The sequence below is a fragment of the Alligator mississippiensis genome, chromosome 3 (assembly GCF_030867095.1).
Source record: "Alligator mississippiensis isolate rAllMis1 chromosome 3, rAllMis1, whole genome shotgun sequence".
Lineage (NCBI taxonomy): Eukaryota > Metazoa > Chordata > Crocodylia > Alligatoridae > Alligator > Alligator mississippiensis.
Window position 1 is genome coordinate 58,686,426 of NC_081826.1, and position 21,873 is coordinate 58,708,298.

Sequence of the window (21,873 nt, forward strand, 5' to 3'; positions counted from 1 at the left end):
AGAGAACAAGTGGCAGACTTTTCACAGATGTTTTTAACTGTGATAACAATGGTTCTTGTTTGTCCTGTAACCTTTCCTCCTGAAATGGACAGAAATGATGGTTACAAGTAGGAAACATAATTCCTATTTTCCAAGAGGTATTAAAATAACAGAGAAAGAGAAGAGGAGGATTGACTGAAATCACATCTTTTGGTATGTTGTAAATCAGTACTGTCCAACTGGCAGCCTATGGGCTGCATACAACCCTCACAAGGGGTTCAGCTCTGTGCCCTGGGTTCCTGGTCCAGGTAATGTCACACCACCCTCCCCCCTCCTGCACTGCTCCACCTACTTTTTGCTCCTGGAGTCCCCAGTTTTCCCCCTCCTTCCTCCAACTTTCACTGCCTACCACCACCCCTGGGGCCAGGGACTACATGGCATGGCTCACAGGACTGAGGGAGCCTACAGCCAGGGGAAGTTTCACTTTGGGAGCACTGGCATGATGTAGCAGGGGGACTGTAAGAATTGTGGATGTTCAGCACATCTGAAAAAAGTAAGGCTGCTACTTTAAGTACCTGAATGTGGAGAGGCACAGATTCAATTCATGCATGCAGAAGTTGTATTTGCTTGCAAGAGATCATCTTTATAGAATGTTACATTACAGTAAAATATGCTTATTTTGCACCTCCTCTGAATAGTAAACAGGTGCCAATTCTTCCTCAAGTGTGTATCAGTCTGCATCCTATTATAGGTTCATGCATGACTTGTGCATGCTAGTTTGGACATTTTTTCAATAGCAGTGTCTGTTAGTTTTGCACATGCTCCCTGAGCCTCCTTGCACTTGTAAACCAGGACATACACTGTAGGACACAGGTTCCCAATGTTTATGTGCCCAAGGGTACATTTGAATTTAAAAGAAAAAGCAGTGGGCGTCAATATGAATATTAAAGTTTAGAATTTAGAATCTTGGATATGTGCAGGCATATAGTTTCATTTGGGGAGGGAGTATGTAAGTGCCACTCTGTCGCTGCGTCAGTCAGACTGACTCTCTCTCATTTTGGCGGTCGTTGCATACAGCCTTTGAAACAAATTTTGAAGTGTTGCTGTTCTGACTTCAGTTGGCAGTGACAGCATTTTTTGTTGGAATAATGATTTTTACTGATCATGAAAATGTGCACAGGCACCTGGATAAACCTCAGGGGGCACCATGTTGGGAACTGCTCCTATAGGGCAACTGTGACCCTCCCTCTTAGCAGCTCTGGCAGTGAAATATAGCTTCTCAAGTGTTGGACTTGCTAGTTCTTAGCTCTGACTAAACTCTTTCAAAACCTTCTGGAGTCCTTAAAATTATTTCTGGTCTCTTATGTTTGACTGTCATAAATCAACCTATCCAATCTGGGCCAAAATCTACTGACCCTATATGTTTCCCTCTACAGGGATTCTTAATATGGAGGACTCAAAACCTTCAGGCTTCAAGCCTAGTCTATCCTCCAAAGGACTGACTGTCCTGAAAGATGATCAGGGTAGATGACTGTTCTGCCTGCGGAAATTATATACTCTAAGCAGATTCTTGGTGTGCTTCTTTACTAGATTGTATGAGTCACGAGATTTGAAATTCCTTCTTCTGGAGCAGCCCGACCTTGAGGAACCAAACTGAGGAGTGTAACTAATGGGTGAATGACAACTATTAAGAGCCTCACTGAGCAAAAAGCTAATGCCTGTGCCTAGAACAGAGAAAATGGCAATAAGAAAGGATTTAGCACCAACATCAGACATCTAAATCAACTACAATACCTCCAGTTTCAAAAACAAGCGTGGGAGGACCTACTCAAGGCACCTTGGCAGAAGCACAAAACAATTAGTATATATGAAGACAGACAGCACAAGACCTGAAGTTCTAAAAGCCTCAGAATGCCAGGGCCTGGAGAAAAGGAGCAGCTTTCAATGTAGCCAGATACTGACACTAGTACCAACTCAAAAATACATCCCTAGCACCATACGGAAGGAATGACTGCTCTGCAGATTCAGATACACCTTTGGTGCTGAGGCAGCTATTGACACTGGATGAATCCAGGATATCAGTATTGCCCCTCACTATCACTGAGGCATTTTTCATGTTGTCAAAAGAAAATCTTCTCTCCTGAGATTTTGATCTATGCTGTGAAAAGACTTATGGGCTTCAATTACAAGCCTCAGCCACTTATTGCCCAATGAAACTGTCAATGGAATGTCGAGCATCAAGTGAGTCAACTGTATTCCTTTGGTATACATAGGGACCCCCAACATGGGCATCAAAAGGGAGATCTCTGTTGAAAATAAAGACATCTGTTTCATCGGTGACACTCAAGTCTGGCCCACTGATGCTTAAGAAACAGAAAAGCCAGGTCCAGATAGATGGCTTTAAGTCAGCAGGAATGAATAAAAATTTATCCTAGCATACTCAGGGAATTCTGCTAGGTAAATAGCAGGACCATTGATAATTATTTTTAAGAATTCACAGAAGTCAGATGAAGTCCTAGACAGCTGGAAGAGGGTGAACATAGTGCCCATCTTTTGAACAAGGAGGATCCAGGGATTTACAGGCCAGTCATCTTAGCTCTTATCCCTGGAGCATATGATGAAGTTATTTCTAAGATTCTGGAGGAAAACAAAGTGATCAGGAGCAGCCAAAATGGATTTTCAGGAGAGCCACTTTTAACCAATCTGATTTCCTTCTATGACAAGACGATGAATTTTTTCAATGATGGGAAAAGATTGGGTGTGATACACTTCAACTTGATCAAGGGTTTTAACGTAGTCACCTATGACATTCTCATTAGGGATGTAAGAAAATACAGTCTAGATCAGGGATGCTCAACACCCAGCCCAGGAGCTGTGTAATGCTATCTGTGCATCTCCCCACAGTCCCAGAAATTTGGCAGTGGGAGAGCAGTGGCAATTAATGCTGCTGCTGCTCCCACTGCCAAATTTCCAAGGCCCACACAGATTGCTTGGCCCCAGCCACGCCAGCTCCACACAGAGGGATCGGGACTTGGCTGGGCCAGCATCATGTTCTGGATCCAGCTCAGTGACTGGAGTCAGCCCAGCAAAGCAGCAAAAATGATGTGAGGTCTAGAAAACTTGACATGCAAGGAAAGAAAAAGTGAGATAATTTAGCCTGAAGAAGAGAAGATTAAAGAGTGATTTGATAAATGTCTTCAAATACCTAAAGGATTATTTATATAGAGCAGGGGTGGGCAAAATGCGGCCCGCAGGCCGGATGCAGCCCACCAGGCCATTCTATCTGACCCATGGGGCCCCCCAAAAATTTAGAAAATTAATATATATCTGCCCTGGCTGCCTGTCTTGCGGCTCTTGATGGCTTGCCAAAACTCAGTAAGTGGCCCTCCGCCCGAAATAATTGCCCACCCGTGATATAGAGGATGATGATGATAGACAATTCTATGTCTGAAGGGGACAAGACAAGAAGCAAATTTCAACAAAGAAAGTGTAGATTGAAGTTTAGATTAGGCGGGTGTTCCAGGCTGACCTGGACAGGCTCAGCAAGTGGGTGGACGAGAATCTGATGGTGTTCAACGCCGATAAATGCAAGGTTCTCCACCTTGGAAAGAAAAACCGGCAGCATCCTTGTAGGCTCGGCAGTGCTATGTTGGCTAGCACTATGCAAGAAAGAGACTTGGGGGTCATCATTGACCACAAGATGAACATGAGCCTGCAGTGCGATGCTGCGGCTAGTAAAACGACCAAAACGCTGGCTTGCATCCATAGATGCTTCTCAAGCAAATCCCGGGACGTCGTTCTCCCCTTGTACTCGGCCTTAGTGAGGCCGCAGATGGAGTACTGCGTCCAGTTTTGGGCTCCACAATTCAAAAAGGATGTGGAGAAGCTTGAGAGAGTCCAGAGAAGAGCCACGCGCATGATCAGAGGTCAGGGAAGCAGACCCTACGATGACCGGCTGAGAGCCCTGGGGCTCTTGCCCTGGAAAAGCGCAGGCTCAGGGGTGATCTGATGGCCACCTATAAGTTTATCAGGGGTGACCACCAGTATCTGGGGGAACGTTTGTTCACCAGAGCGCCCCAAAGGATGACAACTAGGTCGAATGGTCATAAACTACTACAAGACTGTTTCAGGCTGGACATAAGGAAGAATTTCTTTACTGTCCAAGCCCCCAAGGTCTGGAACAGCCTGCCGCCGGAGGTGGTTCAAGCGCCTACATTGAACACCTTCAAGAGCAAACTGGATGTTTATTTTGCTGGGATCCTATGACCCCAGCTGACTTCCTGCCCTTTGGGCAAGGGGCTGGACTCGATGATCTTCCGAGGTCCCCTTCCAGCCCTAATGTCTATGAAATCTATGTCTATGGATATGAAGAATAACTTTCTAACCTAAGCACGGGAACAGGCTATCTAGAAAGTTTGTGGAATCTCCATCACTTGACGTTTTTAAGAGGTTATACATACATTTGACTTGGATGGTTTGGATGTAGATATTTCTGCTTAGAGCTGAGCTCCTTTTTAGCCCTATGATTCAATGATCTGGGGGTAGAAAAATACCAATGCTCCATCTTGACAAAGGATTTTTCCTCTTCATTAGTTGACAAAACCATGTCCTTATAACTGATACCAGCATTGGATTTTTTCAAAGATCTCAAAAACCTCCTTCTGAGGATTGATGAGACTGTAGACTGATATGTAGGACATATCAGTGAAATCCTGCAAACTATTAGAGATCCTGCCAGTGTAATGCTGCCACCCTCCACATTAATGAGGGTGATCTCCCACAGTTTGGCTAAAGTCTTGTAGCAGACGCAAACCCTACTAACAGCTATGACCAAATGAGTCAAGAAGTTGTGCCAGGGAGGTATGAGAATTTCTACATTTCTACGTTCACCCCAACCTGGGTATTAGCTGTACAAGCAAAATTAACATCAGTTGATTCAATGACTTGATTCAAACCTCAAGTGACTGGATTGTTTTGAGAGGAAATTGGGTGCCTCTGCTTCCATTGAAATTATGTATGGCTAACTGCCAGGCCTTGCTGGCTACTTATGACTTTTCACAGACAGGCTGATGTTAGCCATGTTATTGCAAAGTCAAGCAGAACGCAAGGTAGAAATGCACCTTATAGACTAACTGAGGTAGATGTTATTTATAATATATAATTTTAGATATCTATCCCACAAGCTTTTGTGAGCTGTAACTCATTTCATCAGATGCTGTGAAAGGACATGCAGAAAGCAAAGTATGAAGGAGAGAGAAATTAGAATACAAAAGACAAGTGTAGGGTGGGGGGAAAGAGATGAGGGAGCGGGGCAGTGCTAGGAGAGAAGCAAGCAAACATTAAACCCACAGGAACAAAGGGGTCACCAAAGCTAGCCCCTGTAATGGGATAAGAATCCATAGTCTTACTTTAAACCATGCTTAACACCATCCAATCTGTGGATGATTTTTTTCCCCCGCAATTGCCATTCAGATCTGTTTTTAAAAGTTTATTGTCTGAGAACAGTCACCCTAAAGTGTTTTGCCACAGGCTTATGTCTTTCTATAGCTGAAGTCAGAGCACTGTTCAGTCCTTTCGTAATGTAGGAATTGCCTAGTCTGCTCAGTGCAGACAACAGAGGGGCAGAGTAAACAGGTGATGGTGTATATGGAGTTGCAAGCGAATGAACCTCAAGTGTTATAATCCATGTTATTCGGTCCAGTGATTATGTGGTCTGTATTGATGTTGGGGCATAGAAGGTTTTTTTGTCCATTGCAGTGCCTTCTGCCTTGGTGAGATTGGGAATTAGGTAGCTTGTTGCTGTTTGAGGCTGCTGCTTGAGGTTGGGAATCTGTCTGTAAGCCAGGAGTGGTGTGTCCCCTATGACTAGTTCGAGACGGTTGTTATTTTGCATGAGGGGCTGGAGAGCATTGATACGTCTAAGGTGTTCAGGCTGGGAGTTGTAAGTGACAACCCAAAGGACTCGGGTGTCCTTGTAGCAGATCAGACTGAAGTCTGAGTCTGGGTTTTTTATTTCAGTGGCCATAGTTTTGGGATTTTTTTGTAACTGTAGGAATTCCTGCTCCAGATGCTTAAGATGTTCATCCTGATCTGTGAGATCAGAATGGATATGGTTGTAACATACAGCTTGGCTGCAGACAGTGGATTTAGTGGTGTGCTTAGGATGAAAGCTGCTGGCATGAAGGTAGTTTAGATAGTTGGTTTTAGAAGCAATGTGGTGGAAATGGGGCCATTGCAAACCTTCACCATAGTGTCTAAGAAATGAATTTTTGGGGTTGAGTATTCAGAGTTAGTTTGATGGAGGCATGGAAATGGTTAAAGACCTGGTGAAATTTCTCTAGAGCTTCCTTTCCATGTATCCATACAGTGAAGATGTCATCAAAGTACCTTAAGTGATGAGAGGGCAGCTGCAGAGGAAACAGACTTCAGGCTGTGTCATAAATTTGCTGGCATACTGGAGGGCCATACATGTGCCTGTGGCAGTGTCATTCGTTTGTAGGTATAGGGAGTCCCCAAACCTTAAACAGTTGTTTGACAGGACACAGCAGAATGTAAAGGAAACTGAAGCAATTTTGTTATTGGGGATCGTGTTCTAAGATTGCAAAGAAACAACAATATTTATGTTACAGTCTCAGTCCTGCAGAGCAGAAAGCTATGCTTATCCTTAAAAAAACCAACCCTGATATTGTTATACAACAGGCTGATAAGGAGTGGTGCTGCTGTTGTCTTGGACAAAACAGCATACATATAGGAAGATGAAAGACAACTTTCCAGCACAGCGTTTTACAAACTCCTGATAGAGGATCCCACAGCACAATGCTAGAAGGATCTGGATAGACTCTTACAGGATCTACCTCAGGAAAAATGGGAGAGGATCACTGCTTCTACCTCTCAGGAGCCCAGGCCAGGCACTATTTACTTATAGGCTCATCAGAAACCCTGGTCTAAGGTGTGCAGCAGAGATTTTTTTTCTCTACCTTATCCCTCTTTTGCATTACTTGCTAAGCAGAATTGGGTAGAACTCATAAAATGAGTTGCATGTGCTTTGTATAGGTCATGTAATTTCAAATGGTCACTGTTTCAAATAGAACAGTGAAAGTTGGTGGTGTGTGTGCTCTTCATAGCTTCAAAACTAAGAAAATTCTTACCATGACAGAGAAGCAGCTAACTGAATTCGTCACAGTTCCAGCTTTTCTATTTGTTTTGTGTTAGTAATGTTGAAATTTGTTGTAGGCCACTTCACTTAATCTGTTTGAAATATTCTGACATTATATCTATAAATACCAATTTGCTGTGTTCTTCAATTAGACTAAATTAGACGTTTGAAAATCAACGGACTATCAAAGCCTCTTTCTTTTGCCTCTTTCACATATTCATTCTTTTGATTTTTAGCATATCCTAATATGAGCAGTTTGATTTATCTATGCTACCCTGGAGGTATAAGCAATTTGCATACCAGCACTCCTGTACCTGAGCTCTTACTCCAAGGGGAGAGCTTTGGCCTTTTTGCTATCTTATTGAATCAAACTCTAGCTATTCAAATATTTCTTTCATTTTATCTAACATATCAAAGAGCTTGTATGTTTTGAGTATTCTTCACATTCTAAAGCAGTTGCCATTACATGTTTCTGTAAGAGATGTTGGCACAAAGAAAAACCTATATGAGGAATGACAAGAAAGGAGAAAACTAATTATGGAAGACTTTTATTAACCATTTTTCTTAAGCAGTTCCTTTGTGATTGGGATGTGAATAAGCCTTAAAAGGGAAATGTTAAATTTAGAAATTTCATAATTAATTCATTCAGTGGGCTATCAGACAAATACATCATGGCCATTAACTGAAAAACATCCCTTATAAAATATTTTATAGAAAATCTATTGCAATCACATTTCAACATAAGATTTTTAACCCGGTGGTACTGAAGAACTATTGAAAAGACATCAACAGTAATAAAATTTCCATAGGCTTTAGAGTTGTCTTTGTATTACCTGAAATCAAAATATCAGTGTTTGTCCATAATTTAAATAATTCACATCTGCTGTTCCCTTTCCAGAATTTTAATTAGCAGTATCAACCTCATACATTATACTATCATGTCTTTCCATGGATTATTTTGTCTACTCCATCATATTCTGTAAACTTTGACATCTACCCCAAAATCTAACTCAGCCTAAAATTGTTTTGGACACCTGTGTGTCTTATGTGTTCTCATTGGTCTTGGAATTTAATTCCATTCTCTTTCTATTCTGACCAAATAATGCAGCTACATTACATTCAAGTTCTGTAACTGTGTGAAGAGAGAGTTAACAAATGAGTATGAAGACTCTGGTAGGGCACCTTTGGTGCCTGCCACTTTAAGGGCAGAAAACAGGCAGCAGCCCAGGTGCCTTATGAGGGAAGCCAGTTTGGGCCCAGGGATATAAACTGGGCTGCAGTTTGCTGCAGGAAGAAGGAGGTAACATCAGGCTGAGAGGTTGCTCCACCTACAGTCAGGAGGGTAAGAGCAGGGGCTATGGGGTGGAGGTGACCCTTTGTCCTGGGTAAGACATAAAACTGCACCTTGGTGGGACTCCTAGTGGTGTGGGAGCCCCCAGAAAATGCCAGGCCAGTTACCTCCCCAGTGAAAGGCAAGTTGTGGCGCCTTATAGCCTCAGCCCCACATCCCTGGTGGTGCTCTAATGAGCAGGGGGAGCCCACAGCTCGTTAAGGAGCCCTGAGGCAGAGTTTAGGCTAGAGGAGGGACCTGGGGCCATGCCCAGGCAGAGTTAAGCCTGGGGGCACGAGTGAGAGGGGCAATGATTAGAGTGGCCCTGTGAGTGTGGGTGAGTGAGAAGGCCCAGTGGGGACATAGTGGCCTGGCAAGGGGCTAGGAGTGAAATAGGCCTACAGTTGTACAATCACTCAGTCAATGCTCAGGTGAGAGTAGTGGGAGATAGCCCTGGTGCAGTCTGTTGGGTGACTGAGGAGAGGAGAGCTAAGCCTAAAGCCGGGTGAGGCCAGGCGGGATGAGTGTGGCCCCTGAGAGAGGGCAATATAAAAGAAGCTCCGTGAGAGCCAGCGGAGTGAGTGGGACCCCAGTGACAGAGGGGTAGCATATGCGTGGCCCTCCAGGGCTGTAGATAAGAGCTACAACTGTGCCCGGTTGGCTCCAGCCATAGGCAGGAGAAGTAACACCAGAGTAACTGTCACGGCGGGGCCCTCCAGGAGGGCCGTGAACTCCTTGAGGCCCCTTCCTCCGTGCCAAGTCGGCCCAAGGGCACCCTCTATTCTTGCCCGCCACATCTTTGATGTTAGGTTAAGTTGGGAGGCTGCCTCACGTCTCCTTGGGCACGGTTAGCTGGGACCTCTGTCCCCGTGTTTTCCCGGACCCACCGGGGGTATCCCTTTATGATGGGTGCTTTCCAGGCACCCTAGCCCTATGGGCTACGCGTGGCTCCAACCACCCCTGATACCACGCCCCAAGCCTCGCAGATGTACTGGACGTTGGTTTGTCAAAATACACGCCCGCTCCCCCAGGCCTCCTCTGTAGTCTAGCCCACTCCCAGGCCTTCTCTGTGATGTCACCCACTTTCCTGGGGACTTCTGCGCCCCCTCTGGGACTTCTCGTCAAGCCACCTGTCTCTCAGGCCCAACCGCACTGCTACCCCCGCTCTCCAGGGCTCACCGCACCACTACCCCCTCTCTCTCAGGGTTCACCACAGTACACCGCCCTTCTTCGGGGTTTACTGCAGCACTAGGCCTTCCTCAGGGCTCGCTGTGCCCGCCCTGGGGCTTCCTAATAATACTGCCCCCTCCCTGGGGCTTGCTGTGCCCACGCTGGGCTTCCTAATAATACTGCCCCTCCCTGGGGCTGTTGTGCCCACACTGGGCTTCCTAATAATACTGCCCCTCCCTGGGGCTGTTGTGCCCACGCTGGGCTTCCTAATAATACTCTTCCTCTCTGGGGCTGTTGTGCCCACGCTGGGCTTCCTAATAATACTGCCCCCTCTCTGGGGCTCGCTATGCCCACGCTGGGCGCCAGGGTCCTCACACTCCATTGTGAGGCCCCTTTAAGGATACTGCGCCCTTACTGGCGCTGAGGTCCCCATACCACTGGGGGTTCCCCCTGAGTATGCTGCGCCTGCTCTGGCGCTGGGGTCTTCACCCTTCATTGTGAGTCCCCAATGAGTACGCTGCACCCTCCTCAGGCACTGGGGCCCCCACCCCTCTGGGGGTCCCTATGAGGCCTCCTCCAACCCCTTATAGCCTCACCCTAGCCACCGGTATAATACAAACACTAACCAAACAAAACACAAGCTTCCTGGCTGTAACTTAACTTAAGGCCGTCTGGCTGCAACAACATGGCTTCCGCGTTCCAGAGCCACCACCCTTCAGTCTGCTTGAGCGGTACTCGCATCCTAGCTTCATGAGCTCCTGCCCCTCTGACTGCTGGCAGGGAACTGCCAGCCTGGCTTCAGCCCTGGGCTTTATAAGGGCCAGGCCCTGCCCTACATTACCAGCTGACTGCCGTCAGGTGTAAGTTAATCTAGCTGGGGTTGCCCTGGCAACCCACAGCTGCACTCAGTATCTTTGCTAGGGCTTTTCCCCCAGCAGTTTTCCCCTCTCTAGGAGCGGGGCAGCGAGGTGCCCCGCGACAGTAACATCTGTGAGGCACAGGACCCATGGAGGAGAGGTCAGAGTGGGTATTAGGCCCTTGTCAGCAGGGCAAGTAATGGGTAGCCTCCCACCTTAGTAACAACTCTCACATTTTTCCATCAAGGCATGGCAGGTAAGCAAAGTGGGTGGTTACCCCAGGAGCAAGGCGGCCAGCAAAGACCTGATGAGGAGACCACCCTGTTACAAAGACTGAAATTTCGACTTTCTCTTCAAAGTGAACACTAAATAGTTATTTTTCAGTGCTTCACATATCTTGGCACTCTTTTCAGTTGTTATATCAGAAATGCAATCAGATGAGTAATACTGGGAAGCAGAGTACCCAGGTCTTCTATGAAAAATATAACACATTTTTTACAAAAAAAACCCTCAACAACCTGTATACTACATGTACATACATATTAGTAACAAGTACAATAAAGTAGTTTTATTATCTATTTGTACTTTACACAAAATAATGCAGAAATAATGTTCCTGCAATTAGCCTACGTCCATGGAATCCACAAATGTGTTTTAACTGGTCATGCTGTTTAACATTAAATTTTATTTGTCATAATAATTGGCCTAAGTTATTTCGGGCAGCTCTGAAACATAACATATTAAACTTTGTATTTTACTGTGAGAATGAATGGTGTAGCTGCTCACTTCTTAGGCATCTGTAATTCTGCAGACTTTTCTATCCAACTTCTAAGTGGCCAAGGGCACACCAGTGAGTGCTGAACAAACAACGCATCTCCCTCCCCTTCTCTCGCACGGCATACCTGTGACGCTCCTCCCCTCTATCCCATGACTCCACTGCTAAACCACATGCCTGCTACACTGAGAACCCATGCAGGCTTTCCACTGCTGTACTGTATGCGTGCAACCTCCCTACCCCGCTGCTGCACCAAACACCCCAGGCTGCCCTTGCTACCCTCTGGGACAGGAAGCAGCAACCAGAGGATGGAATGTGGAGCCCAGGAACTCCTGCTGCTATTGGAACCAAAGTGATGTGGAGAGCAGTGGCCAGGCAGGAGCCTAGGACCACAATTTAACCCTTTGGCCAGTGGGCAGCCAGTTGGAAAGTCCACTATGAAAGTTAAAACCTAGTGGATTAGGCCCTAGCAGGAGGGTAAGATAACAGTGAACCATTCTGAAATGTTTTTTGTGTGTTGAAGATTTAGAATTTGAGTTCATAGATTCATAGATGTTAGGGTCGGAAGGGACCTCAATAGATCATCGAGTCCGACCCCCTGCATAGGCAGGAAAGAGTGCTGGGTCTAGATGACCCCAGCTAGATGCCTATCTAACCTCCTCTTGAAGACCCCCAAGGTAGGGGAGAGTACCACCTCCCTTGGGAGCCCATTCCAGACTTTGGCCACTCTAACTGTGAAGAAGTTCTTCCTAATGTCCAGTCTAAATCTGCTCTCTGCTAGCTTATGGCCATTATTTCTTGTAACCCCCAGGGGCGCCTTGGTGAGTAAAGCCTCACCAATTCCCTTCTTTGCCCCCATGATGAACTTATAGGCTTCAACCTTCTCTTGTGGAGGCTGAAGAGGTCCAGGTGCCCTAGTCTCTCCTCATAGGACTTGGCCTGCAAGCCCTTAACCATATGAGTGGCCCTTCTCTGGACCCCCTCCAGGTTATCCACATCCCTTCTTGAAGTGCGGTGCCCAAAATTGCACGCAGTATTCCAACTGCGGTCTGACCAGCGCCCGATAGAGGGGAAATATCACCTCCTTGGATCTGTTCATCATGCATCTGTTGATGCACGATAAAGTGCCATTAGCTTTTCTGATGACTTTGTCACACTGACGACTCATGTTCATCTTGGAGTCCAATAGGAGTTGTTTTCTTAGAAATCTTAAACATTTTATAGTGGCTTTTGAAACAGAAATAATTGATGATAAAATCATTTTGATAACATTTTCAAACTATGTTCATGAAAAGTTCCATAAAACTTTACAAAACATTGAGATGCCATTTTGAAATGGAAAATGCTTCCTATTCTCTCTCGCACATACACAAACCTATTTACATATTTCGATCAATTGGGTCTATCCACAGAATTGTTAACAAACTCTTCCTGGCAACATCCAGAGGAGCAATTAAACATTCATATGCACAATAGATTTGTTTGAAAGTGCATGCCAACACCTGGTCACTTCACCCAGTAGTTTGACCACGTTGGATTCCTCACTGACATGAAGCTCTCACTTAGCCGCATCTGAGAGTAATGCGTTCTTCCACCTCTGAGACACCATCTCATTCTTGTGGAAAGTGACATGGCTCCAGTTATATATAATTTTTATAGGGTGGATTTGATTTAACTTCTTGAAACTTTGCACCTTTAGAGAAAGGTAAAAGCTTGACTGTGTACACACAAACTTGCACAGAGACAACAGGGCTGATAGATGGGTAATCAGATCTGTTATCTGTCATCTCTGTATACTGCTGTTAACAAGGATGTTATCTGTGGAGACAACAAGCTCTCCCTATATCTGAAGAAGGGCGTTTGTGTCCGAAAGCTTGCAAAACATTTTTTTCCAACTACTTAGTTGATCTAATAAAAGATATCACATCTACCCAAAGAATCTTGTCCACCTATGATCTCTGGAGAGACAAATCCACAGTTTGAGAACTAAAACTAATCATCACAGAGATGCTTAATGGAATCTTCTAGGCTGAGCACTGAGTCCCATTGGATAGAGTGGTTTTCTTTAATCTGTACCAAACTATAGAGGATCCTCGGGGAACCCTAGAAGATTGGGCCCTAATATAGTACATGGCCTGTTGTAACCTATTTATAAAACTTCATAAAAGGTTACATAAATATATTGTCTCGAATAGTATGTAATTAGGAGTTATAATCCCTATTTCATAATATCTTTGATATATATATTTAAACATCCTAACTCTGCTCTGCACACTGGAGAGTTTTACTTTAGGGGAGAGTATGAGAGGGAGGTCCAGCCACTTCTGTCGAAGACTAGTCATGTCACTTTATGCACTACTGGATTATGCTAATATACAATAATGATGAGGTGGTATAACAGCCTATCTAGAATCCAGTAAATGTGATGCCATATCTGAAATCTGTATAAAAATAAAATGTGTGCCATGAAAATCTTGAGAAATAGCTCCCCAAACAACCTTCTGCTTCTTCCCCATACCAGTTCTATTGATTTCTGTAAGACTTCAATATAAAACTTCAAAACATTCTCATAGGCAAGCCAAGGAAGTATGAGCTAAATGAATGGACTGTAAACTGGATAGAAAATTGGCTCAAGCATCTGGCTTAGAAAGTAGTAATCAATGGTTTGATGTATAGTTGGCAGGTGGTATCAAGTGGAGTGCCCTAGGGGTCAGTCCTGGGGCCAGTTTTGTTCAACGTCTTCATCAACGACCTGAAAGATGGCATAGAGTGCACTCTTAGCAAGTTTGCAGATGACACCAAGCTGTGGGGGGCGTAATAGATATGCTGGAGGGTAGAGCTAAAATTCAGGGTGACCTAGACAAATTGGAGGATTGGGCCAAAAGGAATTTCATGAGGTTCAGCAAGGGTGAGTGTAAAGTCCTGCACTGAGGATGGAACAATCCCATGTACCAGTACAGCCTAGGGGCTGACTGGCTGGGCAGCAGCTCTGCAGAAATGGACCTGGCAGTTATTGTGGACAATAAGCTGAATATGAGCCAGCAGTGTGTCCTTGTTGCCAAGATGGCTAACAGTATCTGGGCTGCATTGGTAGAAGTGTTGCCAGTAAGTCAAGGGAAGTGATTATGCCCCTCTATTCGGCACTGGTGAGGCCACATCTGGAGACTGTTCAGTTCTGGGCCCCCCACTACAGAAAGAATGTGGACAAATTGGAGAGAATCTAGCAGAGAGCAACAAAAATGGTGAGGGAGCTGAAGCATATGACTTATGAGGAAGGACTGAGGGAACTGGACTTGTTTAGTCTAGAGAAGAGAAAATTGCAGGGGGGAGGTGGTATTTAATAGCAGCCTTCAACTATGTGAAGAGGGGTTCAAAAGGGGATGGAGCAGATGACTCAGTGATGATGTTCTCAGTGGTGGCAGATGACAGAACAAGGAGCAAGGGTCTCAAGTTGCAGCAAGGGAAGTTTAGGTTAGATATTAGGAAGAATTTTCTCACTAGGAGGGTAGTAAAACACTGGAACAGGTTACCCAGAGAGGTTGTAGAATCTCCATCCTTGGAGGTTTTCAAGACCCGGCTAGTCATAGCCTTGGCTGGGATGATCTAGTTGGGGATAGTCCTGCTTTGAGCAAGGGATTGAACTAGATGACCTTCTGAGGTCCCTTCCAACCCTAATTTCTATGATTCTGTTACCTTTTTGGCACTGGGCTTTAAACATTTGGCCCGAAATGGATGAGAAAAAAAAAAGTATATGTTAAAAAAAATCATCCATGAAAAGAAATATTTGGTTATTGGCTGGACTTTGGGAGTCTAAAAAGAATCTGGTCTTTAGTTTTCCATGTGGTTTTAGTTTGAAAGCAGAAAATAAAGCTACTAAGTGTACTGTTCCTCATGATTTAGATGAATTTCATGATTTAGATAAGATCCAGATTAATCCAAAATGCATTGCAAATATGTAGGAGAATATTGTTGAGGTACAAAATGATATAGAGAGTATAGAACAATGTACAACTTTCATTACAATCAATATTTAGTTGACTCGAACAGTGCAACTTTCAGGGCATTCACAACTGATGCATAGAAGACATATGGCAGTACATATAAAGCATTTTTGGTGTAGAATGCCAAATAATATAGCTGAATGTCTTCAGCCCTCAAAAAAACTACCTTTAGTTCCCTTCTCACAGAAAAGCAGATGGAAATCTGATTGTATGACTATACCACTAGGACTTCTTTTGAGATATCTTTCATTTTGTGCCCACGATTTTGTAGGTGTAGTTCAGATACCAAGATGTTTAACTACCAGTGAAACCCAAACAGCAAGACAACATTTAAATGCCATCAACTGTATCTCCAGTTTAGAAATTTGAAAGTTAAAAACAGACCCTTTTATTTGAATCCAGATATCACTTACAATAAGAGCGACTACATTAAAACTACCAGCATTTTGTCCTTCATTACCATCATGCAACCTGTAGATTTAAGATGCATCAGTCCAAGTATAGGTACAGTTACACAGCATACAATATGTGTCCATAATCATAGGTCTGTGCTTATTTCACAGGAGGACTGCAGTTCATTTCCAGCCACTGAGTAACTTAATTTTACCTTTCCTTATGATGAATCATTATATGAAGCTCATACAACATGTCAGCTTGGGCAGATTAACTGATAGCTCATTCTGTATCCAACCAGCCATGTTTAATCTCTGTTCTGAAGCCTTACTTTTGCTGTACCTATGAAAAAAATTAAAGGGTTTTAAGACACCATTTTCTAATAGCATTTAAATGAAATTAAAAAAATACTTTTATAAAAAGATATGTTCAGTTCAGCTGTGAGAAAGCTGTAAAGAAGCAGTAAACAGCTGACATTTCTGAAACAACCTTTAAGGAGGAGTGGGTGCTGATTTTTAAAAAAAAGACTGTAAAACATTACAATAGTTTGTCTGCTGTTGTTTAGAAAGGTATTTTGGGGAGGCCTGAATAAAGCAATGAGAAATATGCAGAAGCCTTTCTTTTTTGGTCTCTTGCCTTTTGCTTGTTGCATAGTCCTGCCCCCCCTCTTCAAGTTCAGTTTTGCTGCTGCAATTAATCTTGAAGCTTTGTGTAGAAGAACATGCAACAGAAACACAAAGTTGAAACCATTTCAAATGTACATATTAAACAAACTGGGGGAAGAGGAAAGAGAAAAAAAATTTTATTCTCTTATAATTGTAATAAACTTATGAGTTAGTTTTAAGAAGAATAACTGAAAAATTTTCTGCGGGAAAGTGATTGTTAAGATGATGGTGGCCCTTTCAGTATGTGAGATACTTTATTCAGTATATGATAGGCTTCAATGCATGATTAACAGAATTATTCATATTAGACAAGAGACTAAGATGACATAATGACAAAATAACTCCAGAACAAAAAGCAGGAAATATTTAGTAACCTTAGCCAAGATAATCAATGAAGAGAAATGGATTATATTTGAGTGAGGTTATGCTGCTTGAGTGTAGTTAAAATTCTAACAATCTTTCCATTATAGAAAATTCTTTAAGAGTGGTAACTCAGATCTAAAGTTTTCCTCCAGGTTGGTAACACTAGCCATGAACAGACATTTACTTCTAATAGTAAGAATTTCAGAAAAAAATAGGCTAGAAAATAGCCAAGGAGCTGGAATGTACATGTTTCAGCCCCCTAGTTAGACAGCAGTACAACTTTTCAGGGAGCCCATCAATTGACAGACTGTCCTTTCCCCTGCCTGGGAAAGGCCTGTGAGTAGGCAGCCCCCTGGTTTTAGACTGAAGCATGTATAGTCCATCTGAGCTGTACAGGGGGCAATTTAAATCCAAAGGTGCAAGAGAGAAGGGTCAGAAAGATCCTCCCCAACCCTGGTTCCCTGCTCCCCAGCTTTTAAGTCACATATTTGCTTCCCATTCTGTTTAGTTATCTTTGCTATAGCTCTCCTGTCAGGTAGTACTATTATATCATTTCTCATTTATAGCAGTGCTCAAATCCCGTATTAATATGAGTCTGCATTTTTAGGAAAGATGCATCAAATATTGGCATGAAATATAGTATCTTAGTACACCAAAATATTAAGAAAATATCTGCACAATCTTGTCTGGCTGCATGACACCTAGTCCTTCTTCTTTCACTGACACTGCCCAGTCGGCACTGTGATTCATCCATCACAAAATGAAGATCAGCCCATAGTTTATCTGTGTACAAATGATCATATTTACCTAAATCTAAGCCAACTTCATATTTAAGACAACCTATCCAATAATAAAATTATAAATGTGTTGCTATTTTCCATGTAAAGAATCTAAGTATTGTTAATATGCATTAAAATAGGCTAATGCATATTAAACGTCACTTTAAAACTGTGCTCTTTAATTAATGTGCATTAGGACAGGCTAATGTGAATTTTCCTAGTACCTCACAATGGATTTAATGCACATTAACTAAAGTGAATTAATGCATGTGTAGACATATTCCCAAAATCTCTGCTCCACTACAGCCAAATCCTGAGGATACCTAAAGTCCATGGGGGTATTTTCTGCTATTAAAGTTCTTTAGACATTTAGAAGTCTGCTTTGTAGGCATATTCACAAATGTGTTTTAGTCTTGACTATGCTCAACAACTCAACAAATATCTTGCTCCTAGGATTAGTGAAGTGTCTAGTCCTGCAGATGTGCTTGTGGAATTTAACTCATGTCTATTTCCTTGCTGTTTCCTAGTGACTACATTAGCAGCCACCCCTTCAGCCTGCTGGGTTTTGTTGATCCTGTTCTTTGGGCTCTCTAAGTCTTTCCATACACTATGTAAGGAGCACTTTGGGGCTGTGGATTCCACTAAGTTCCCTTTTTCAATTTAGTCCTAAGAGTCTTCTTCACTCCTTTTTTGTAGCCCATATAAAAGGCAATACAGCCCTGGGCTGCAAAGAACTTTAAGGGCTGCAGGAGACATCAAAGCTTGTAACACCACCTGCCACCCCATGCCTAGCAAAGGAGGAGCCTTGCTGCCCTAATATACAGTTATGTCTTTAAATGCACGAAGTACTATCCAAATAGAAGCCCACATTCTAACTAGAGTTCAAAATGTCTCCTTTCTGTGCCCACATGCTGACAGTACTAGCTAAACGCAGTTCATCGTTTTGTAAAACACTTTGAGGCAACATTAAACTGAAATCAGATTCCATTCTGTATCAGTGTGACCTGAATGACTATGGAGGGAAAGGTGGAGTCTTTTCTAGTTTTAATACTTTTGGCTTACAGTTTTGGCTTTTGTGGTTTCTGAGATTTTGGGGGCAGCTTTAACCAGTTCCTCTGACTAAACTACAATGATTTTTCTCAAAATCTCTTTTTAGGACTGTACTTTTATATCTGTATCACAGACCATATTGTCATTGTCAAAACCAACTGCACTTTTTAAAAACATGTCATATGAAAAATATGTCAGCCATCCCTGAACTTTGCAACACCTATCCAGACTTAAGAGCAGGTATTTTATTTTTAAAAAGTGTACAACCATTCTATTATATTTGCTTGTATTTCTGTATTCCTTGATAAAGTGCTTCTTTGAGTTTACTAACAAGAAAACCAGCAGTTCATCAAATTGTCTTCATATGATGTTGCGACCGGGGTACATTTGACTACCCCTTACATAAATTTTAGTTGCAACCCCACCACATTCATTTCCAAACTACACTGTTTGCAGTTAAGTTATTATTCCAATATTATTTTGCATAAATATCAGGAGTCACAATAACTTTGATTAAGGTTTGATACATCCATGGTTACATATGATTAAAGTTTAAGGTTTCATATAGATAAATATCTTCTTCCTTTATAGACTTTGTACTCGCCTAGGTTGCCAATTGTATAACTTTAAAGGAAAAGTGACAGGAAGGCAGGATTAGAATAATAATGCCTTGATTGCAAAACACTTACTTGTTTTGCAGTTACTCATAGTCAGTACAGTTATTGCAGTACCTTGCTCTCACACCTATTATTACAAATAATGAAAAGACCCCTGTCCATATAAACTCCTTTCTGCTTTGTACAGAACTGCACATGCAAGAGCTAAAGCAGACGCTGCAGATCAGGCTGCTCAGGCTGCTCGCCAGGAATGTGATATTGCAAGAGCAGTGGCCAGAGAACTCTCACCAAATTTCTACCAACCAGGTAAAGTTTGGCTTTTTTGTTGTTGTTCCATTGTGAAAAGGTTTTCCTTTTTCCTTGCAAAAAATAAGGTTCTTGCAGATACTTGTCATTCCCAGTAAGGATGACCACATTCCAGAAGCCAATGTCACACAGAAGCTCATAAACAAATGGCAAAAACAAAAGAACATTAGAGATGAGCTGTGAATGCACTTTAAGGCTAGGGATAGAAATTACACACAAACTAGTATAAGTGATCAGAAACTGGTCCAAATCTGTAACACGACAGAAGTTCAATGCACATAAACTGCTTTCACTGGTTTAAGATAAACCTGGATAAATGTAATATCAGACTTAACTGATTTAGGTTAAATCGGTTTATTGAACTTCTGTCCCACATCCCCTCCAGATTCAAGCTAACACATAGTCCCCCCAGCATTGAAGGATGCTTTGCATCTCTCTTGCAACACCCCCCTCCCCCTTTGCAGGGTGGTCAGGCTGGCTTTGGCCCAAGCTGTCTGCTCCAGCCAAGCAGGAAGTTGTGCTCTAGCACTCCCCAGTTTCCCCTTCCTCAGCCCCAGAACTCCTGGGCTTCTGCTCCGAGCCACTGCAGGCATGTGGCTTCATTTCCAGAATCAAAAGTGAATGTGTGTTTACTTTCTTATTAGTTTAATTCAATCTTTGTAGCTTAGACTCACCTGTGAAGATTGAATCAATTCAGCCTCGGGCTTTTTGACTGTCTGTACTTAGCCTAAAGGATCGTGACCTGACTATTCTTCATTGTAACATTCTAACCCAAATCAGACATACAGCATCTCAACACTTACTGCTCATGGAAACACCATTTAAATGTACAGGGAAGCTTGTGTCCTCTTGTGTTTATATTGCTACTTTAGTATGTTTTTTTCTCAAACTTTGTTTTTCCCCTTCAGCCACATCCTGCTGATAAAAATGCTTGCTGCATTGGTCCTTTATTTTTAAAGCTTGAGCAGCCTTTAGATTTGCTGGGGTTTTTTAAGTAGTTTGATTTCTATTCTCATTTTTAATTGTTAGATTAAAAAGTTCATGCCATTTTGAATGTCAACATTTATCCAGAAACAATAGCTGTGTGTAGGCAACGAAGAGTATCTGTTGTTCAAGGAGGTTTTGTTGCCTGTGTATAATCATTTGGTAACAAATAACAGTGCTTTCTGGAAAACATGTCACTATTGCAGCATTAGTGTCAAGCCTTCACATGGCTACATCCATGTATGAACACTTCCCTGAATGTAGAAGTCAGAGCAAGACATTTAATATTCAGAGTTATTTCTGTGCCATATTCATTATGGTTCAAAACCTGAAAATTTTATTCGCATCTTGAGAAGCCAACACCAGTTTTGCCTGAAGCACTTCTTAAGGTCTGGATCACATTTGCCCTCACTCAAATATGCAGCGTCTCAAAGGGGCCTTCCCCTACAGTGGTTTGGGTTACACAAAATATCAACTCCTGTTCTTTTTGGTAGCACAGAAATTGCCCCACCCCAATTACCTCATGAGGCAGGATGGAGTGTGTTATCCAGTTGTGGCCTATAAACATCAAGCCATGTGTTTGGGTGGGGAGTTAAAAAGCAACCCTGCAATTTTTACATTATTTTAAGGTGTCTTGCAAAGGGTTTCTTCTAAGTAATCTTGAGGGGCCAAGAACTCAGAGCATTGGGCCCTGTTTTGGTGACAGCAAGCAAGCAACAAGTGTGTTAAACCTCATGGATCCCTGATATCACTTGTCCCACTGCTGCTTGCCCCATCCCTAGACGTGAGTTCATATCCAGCCTACAAGAAGCCCTGCAATCCAAATCTGGCCCTGGTTGGGCAAACTAATTTGACACCCCAGGTCTTAAACATGCTGATCTTCCAGTATCTTTCCAGAGTCTTCAGCACCCTCACCCTCTTCCCCTTTCTGGGCACAGCCTGTTTACTTATCAGAAGCCACCCAGCACTTCATAAGCAGATGTTCAACATCCTGTCCCCAGATGTGTTTGGCTTTCTAGTACCACCACTGTGCCAGTTTCTGATGTGGCTTGGTGATGATGGAGCCACGATAAACCCAAAATGTTTCCTGGTATATATGTGCAGAGAGGACAGCTGGGATGCCTTAACTGTGAATAATTTATGAATTTTAATTTAAAAATAAGGCTGGGGTGAGTGAGGTAATCCTAACAATACCTTGTAATAGAACTTGGAACGTTAAAAAAAATGTATTTATTTTTTTACCAATGTTAACTAGTGCAAAGAAAACTTATAATTATGTTACATTACAGCAACACCACAACGATAATGGGCAGTTTCTTTGTTTGATAATACCTTTCCAGTTAATTAACATAACTTAAATATAGCCAATTAAATATAAATGCAGGATATGGCACAGCTATTTTGACCCTGTTTGTTTGCATATTTTCCTAAGCTTGTAGTGCAGTCAC

At 42.8% G+C, this 21,873-nt stretch overlaps 1 protein-coding gene across 1 annotated transcript in view; it reads left to right on the top strand.

The window, feature by feature from the left end:
- JPH1 (junctophilin 1) overlaps positions 1-21,873 on the top strand; it is a 135,773-nt gene that overhangs the window by 68,980 nt on the left and 44,920 nt on the right. The window contains exon 3 of the mRNA XM_019498707.2: positions 19,323-19,441. Coding sequence (XP_019354252.1) covers positions 19,323-19,441 — 119 coding nt within the window. The remainder of the gene's footprint in view (positions 1-19,322; positions 19,442-21,873) is intronic.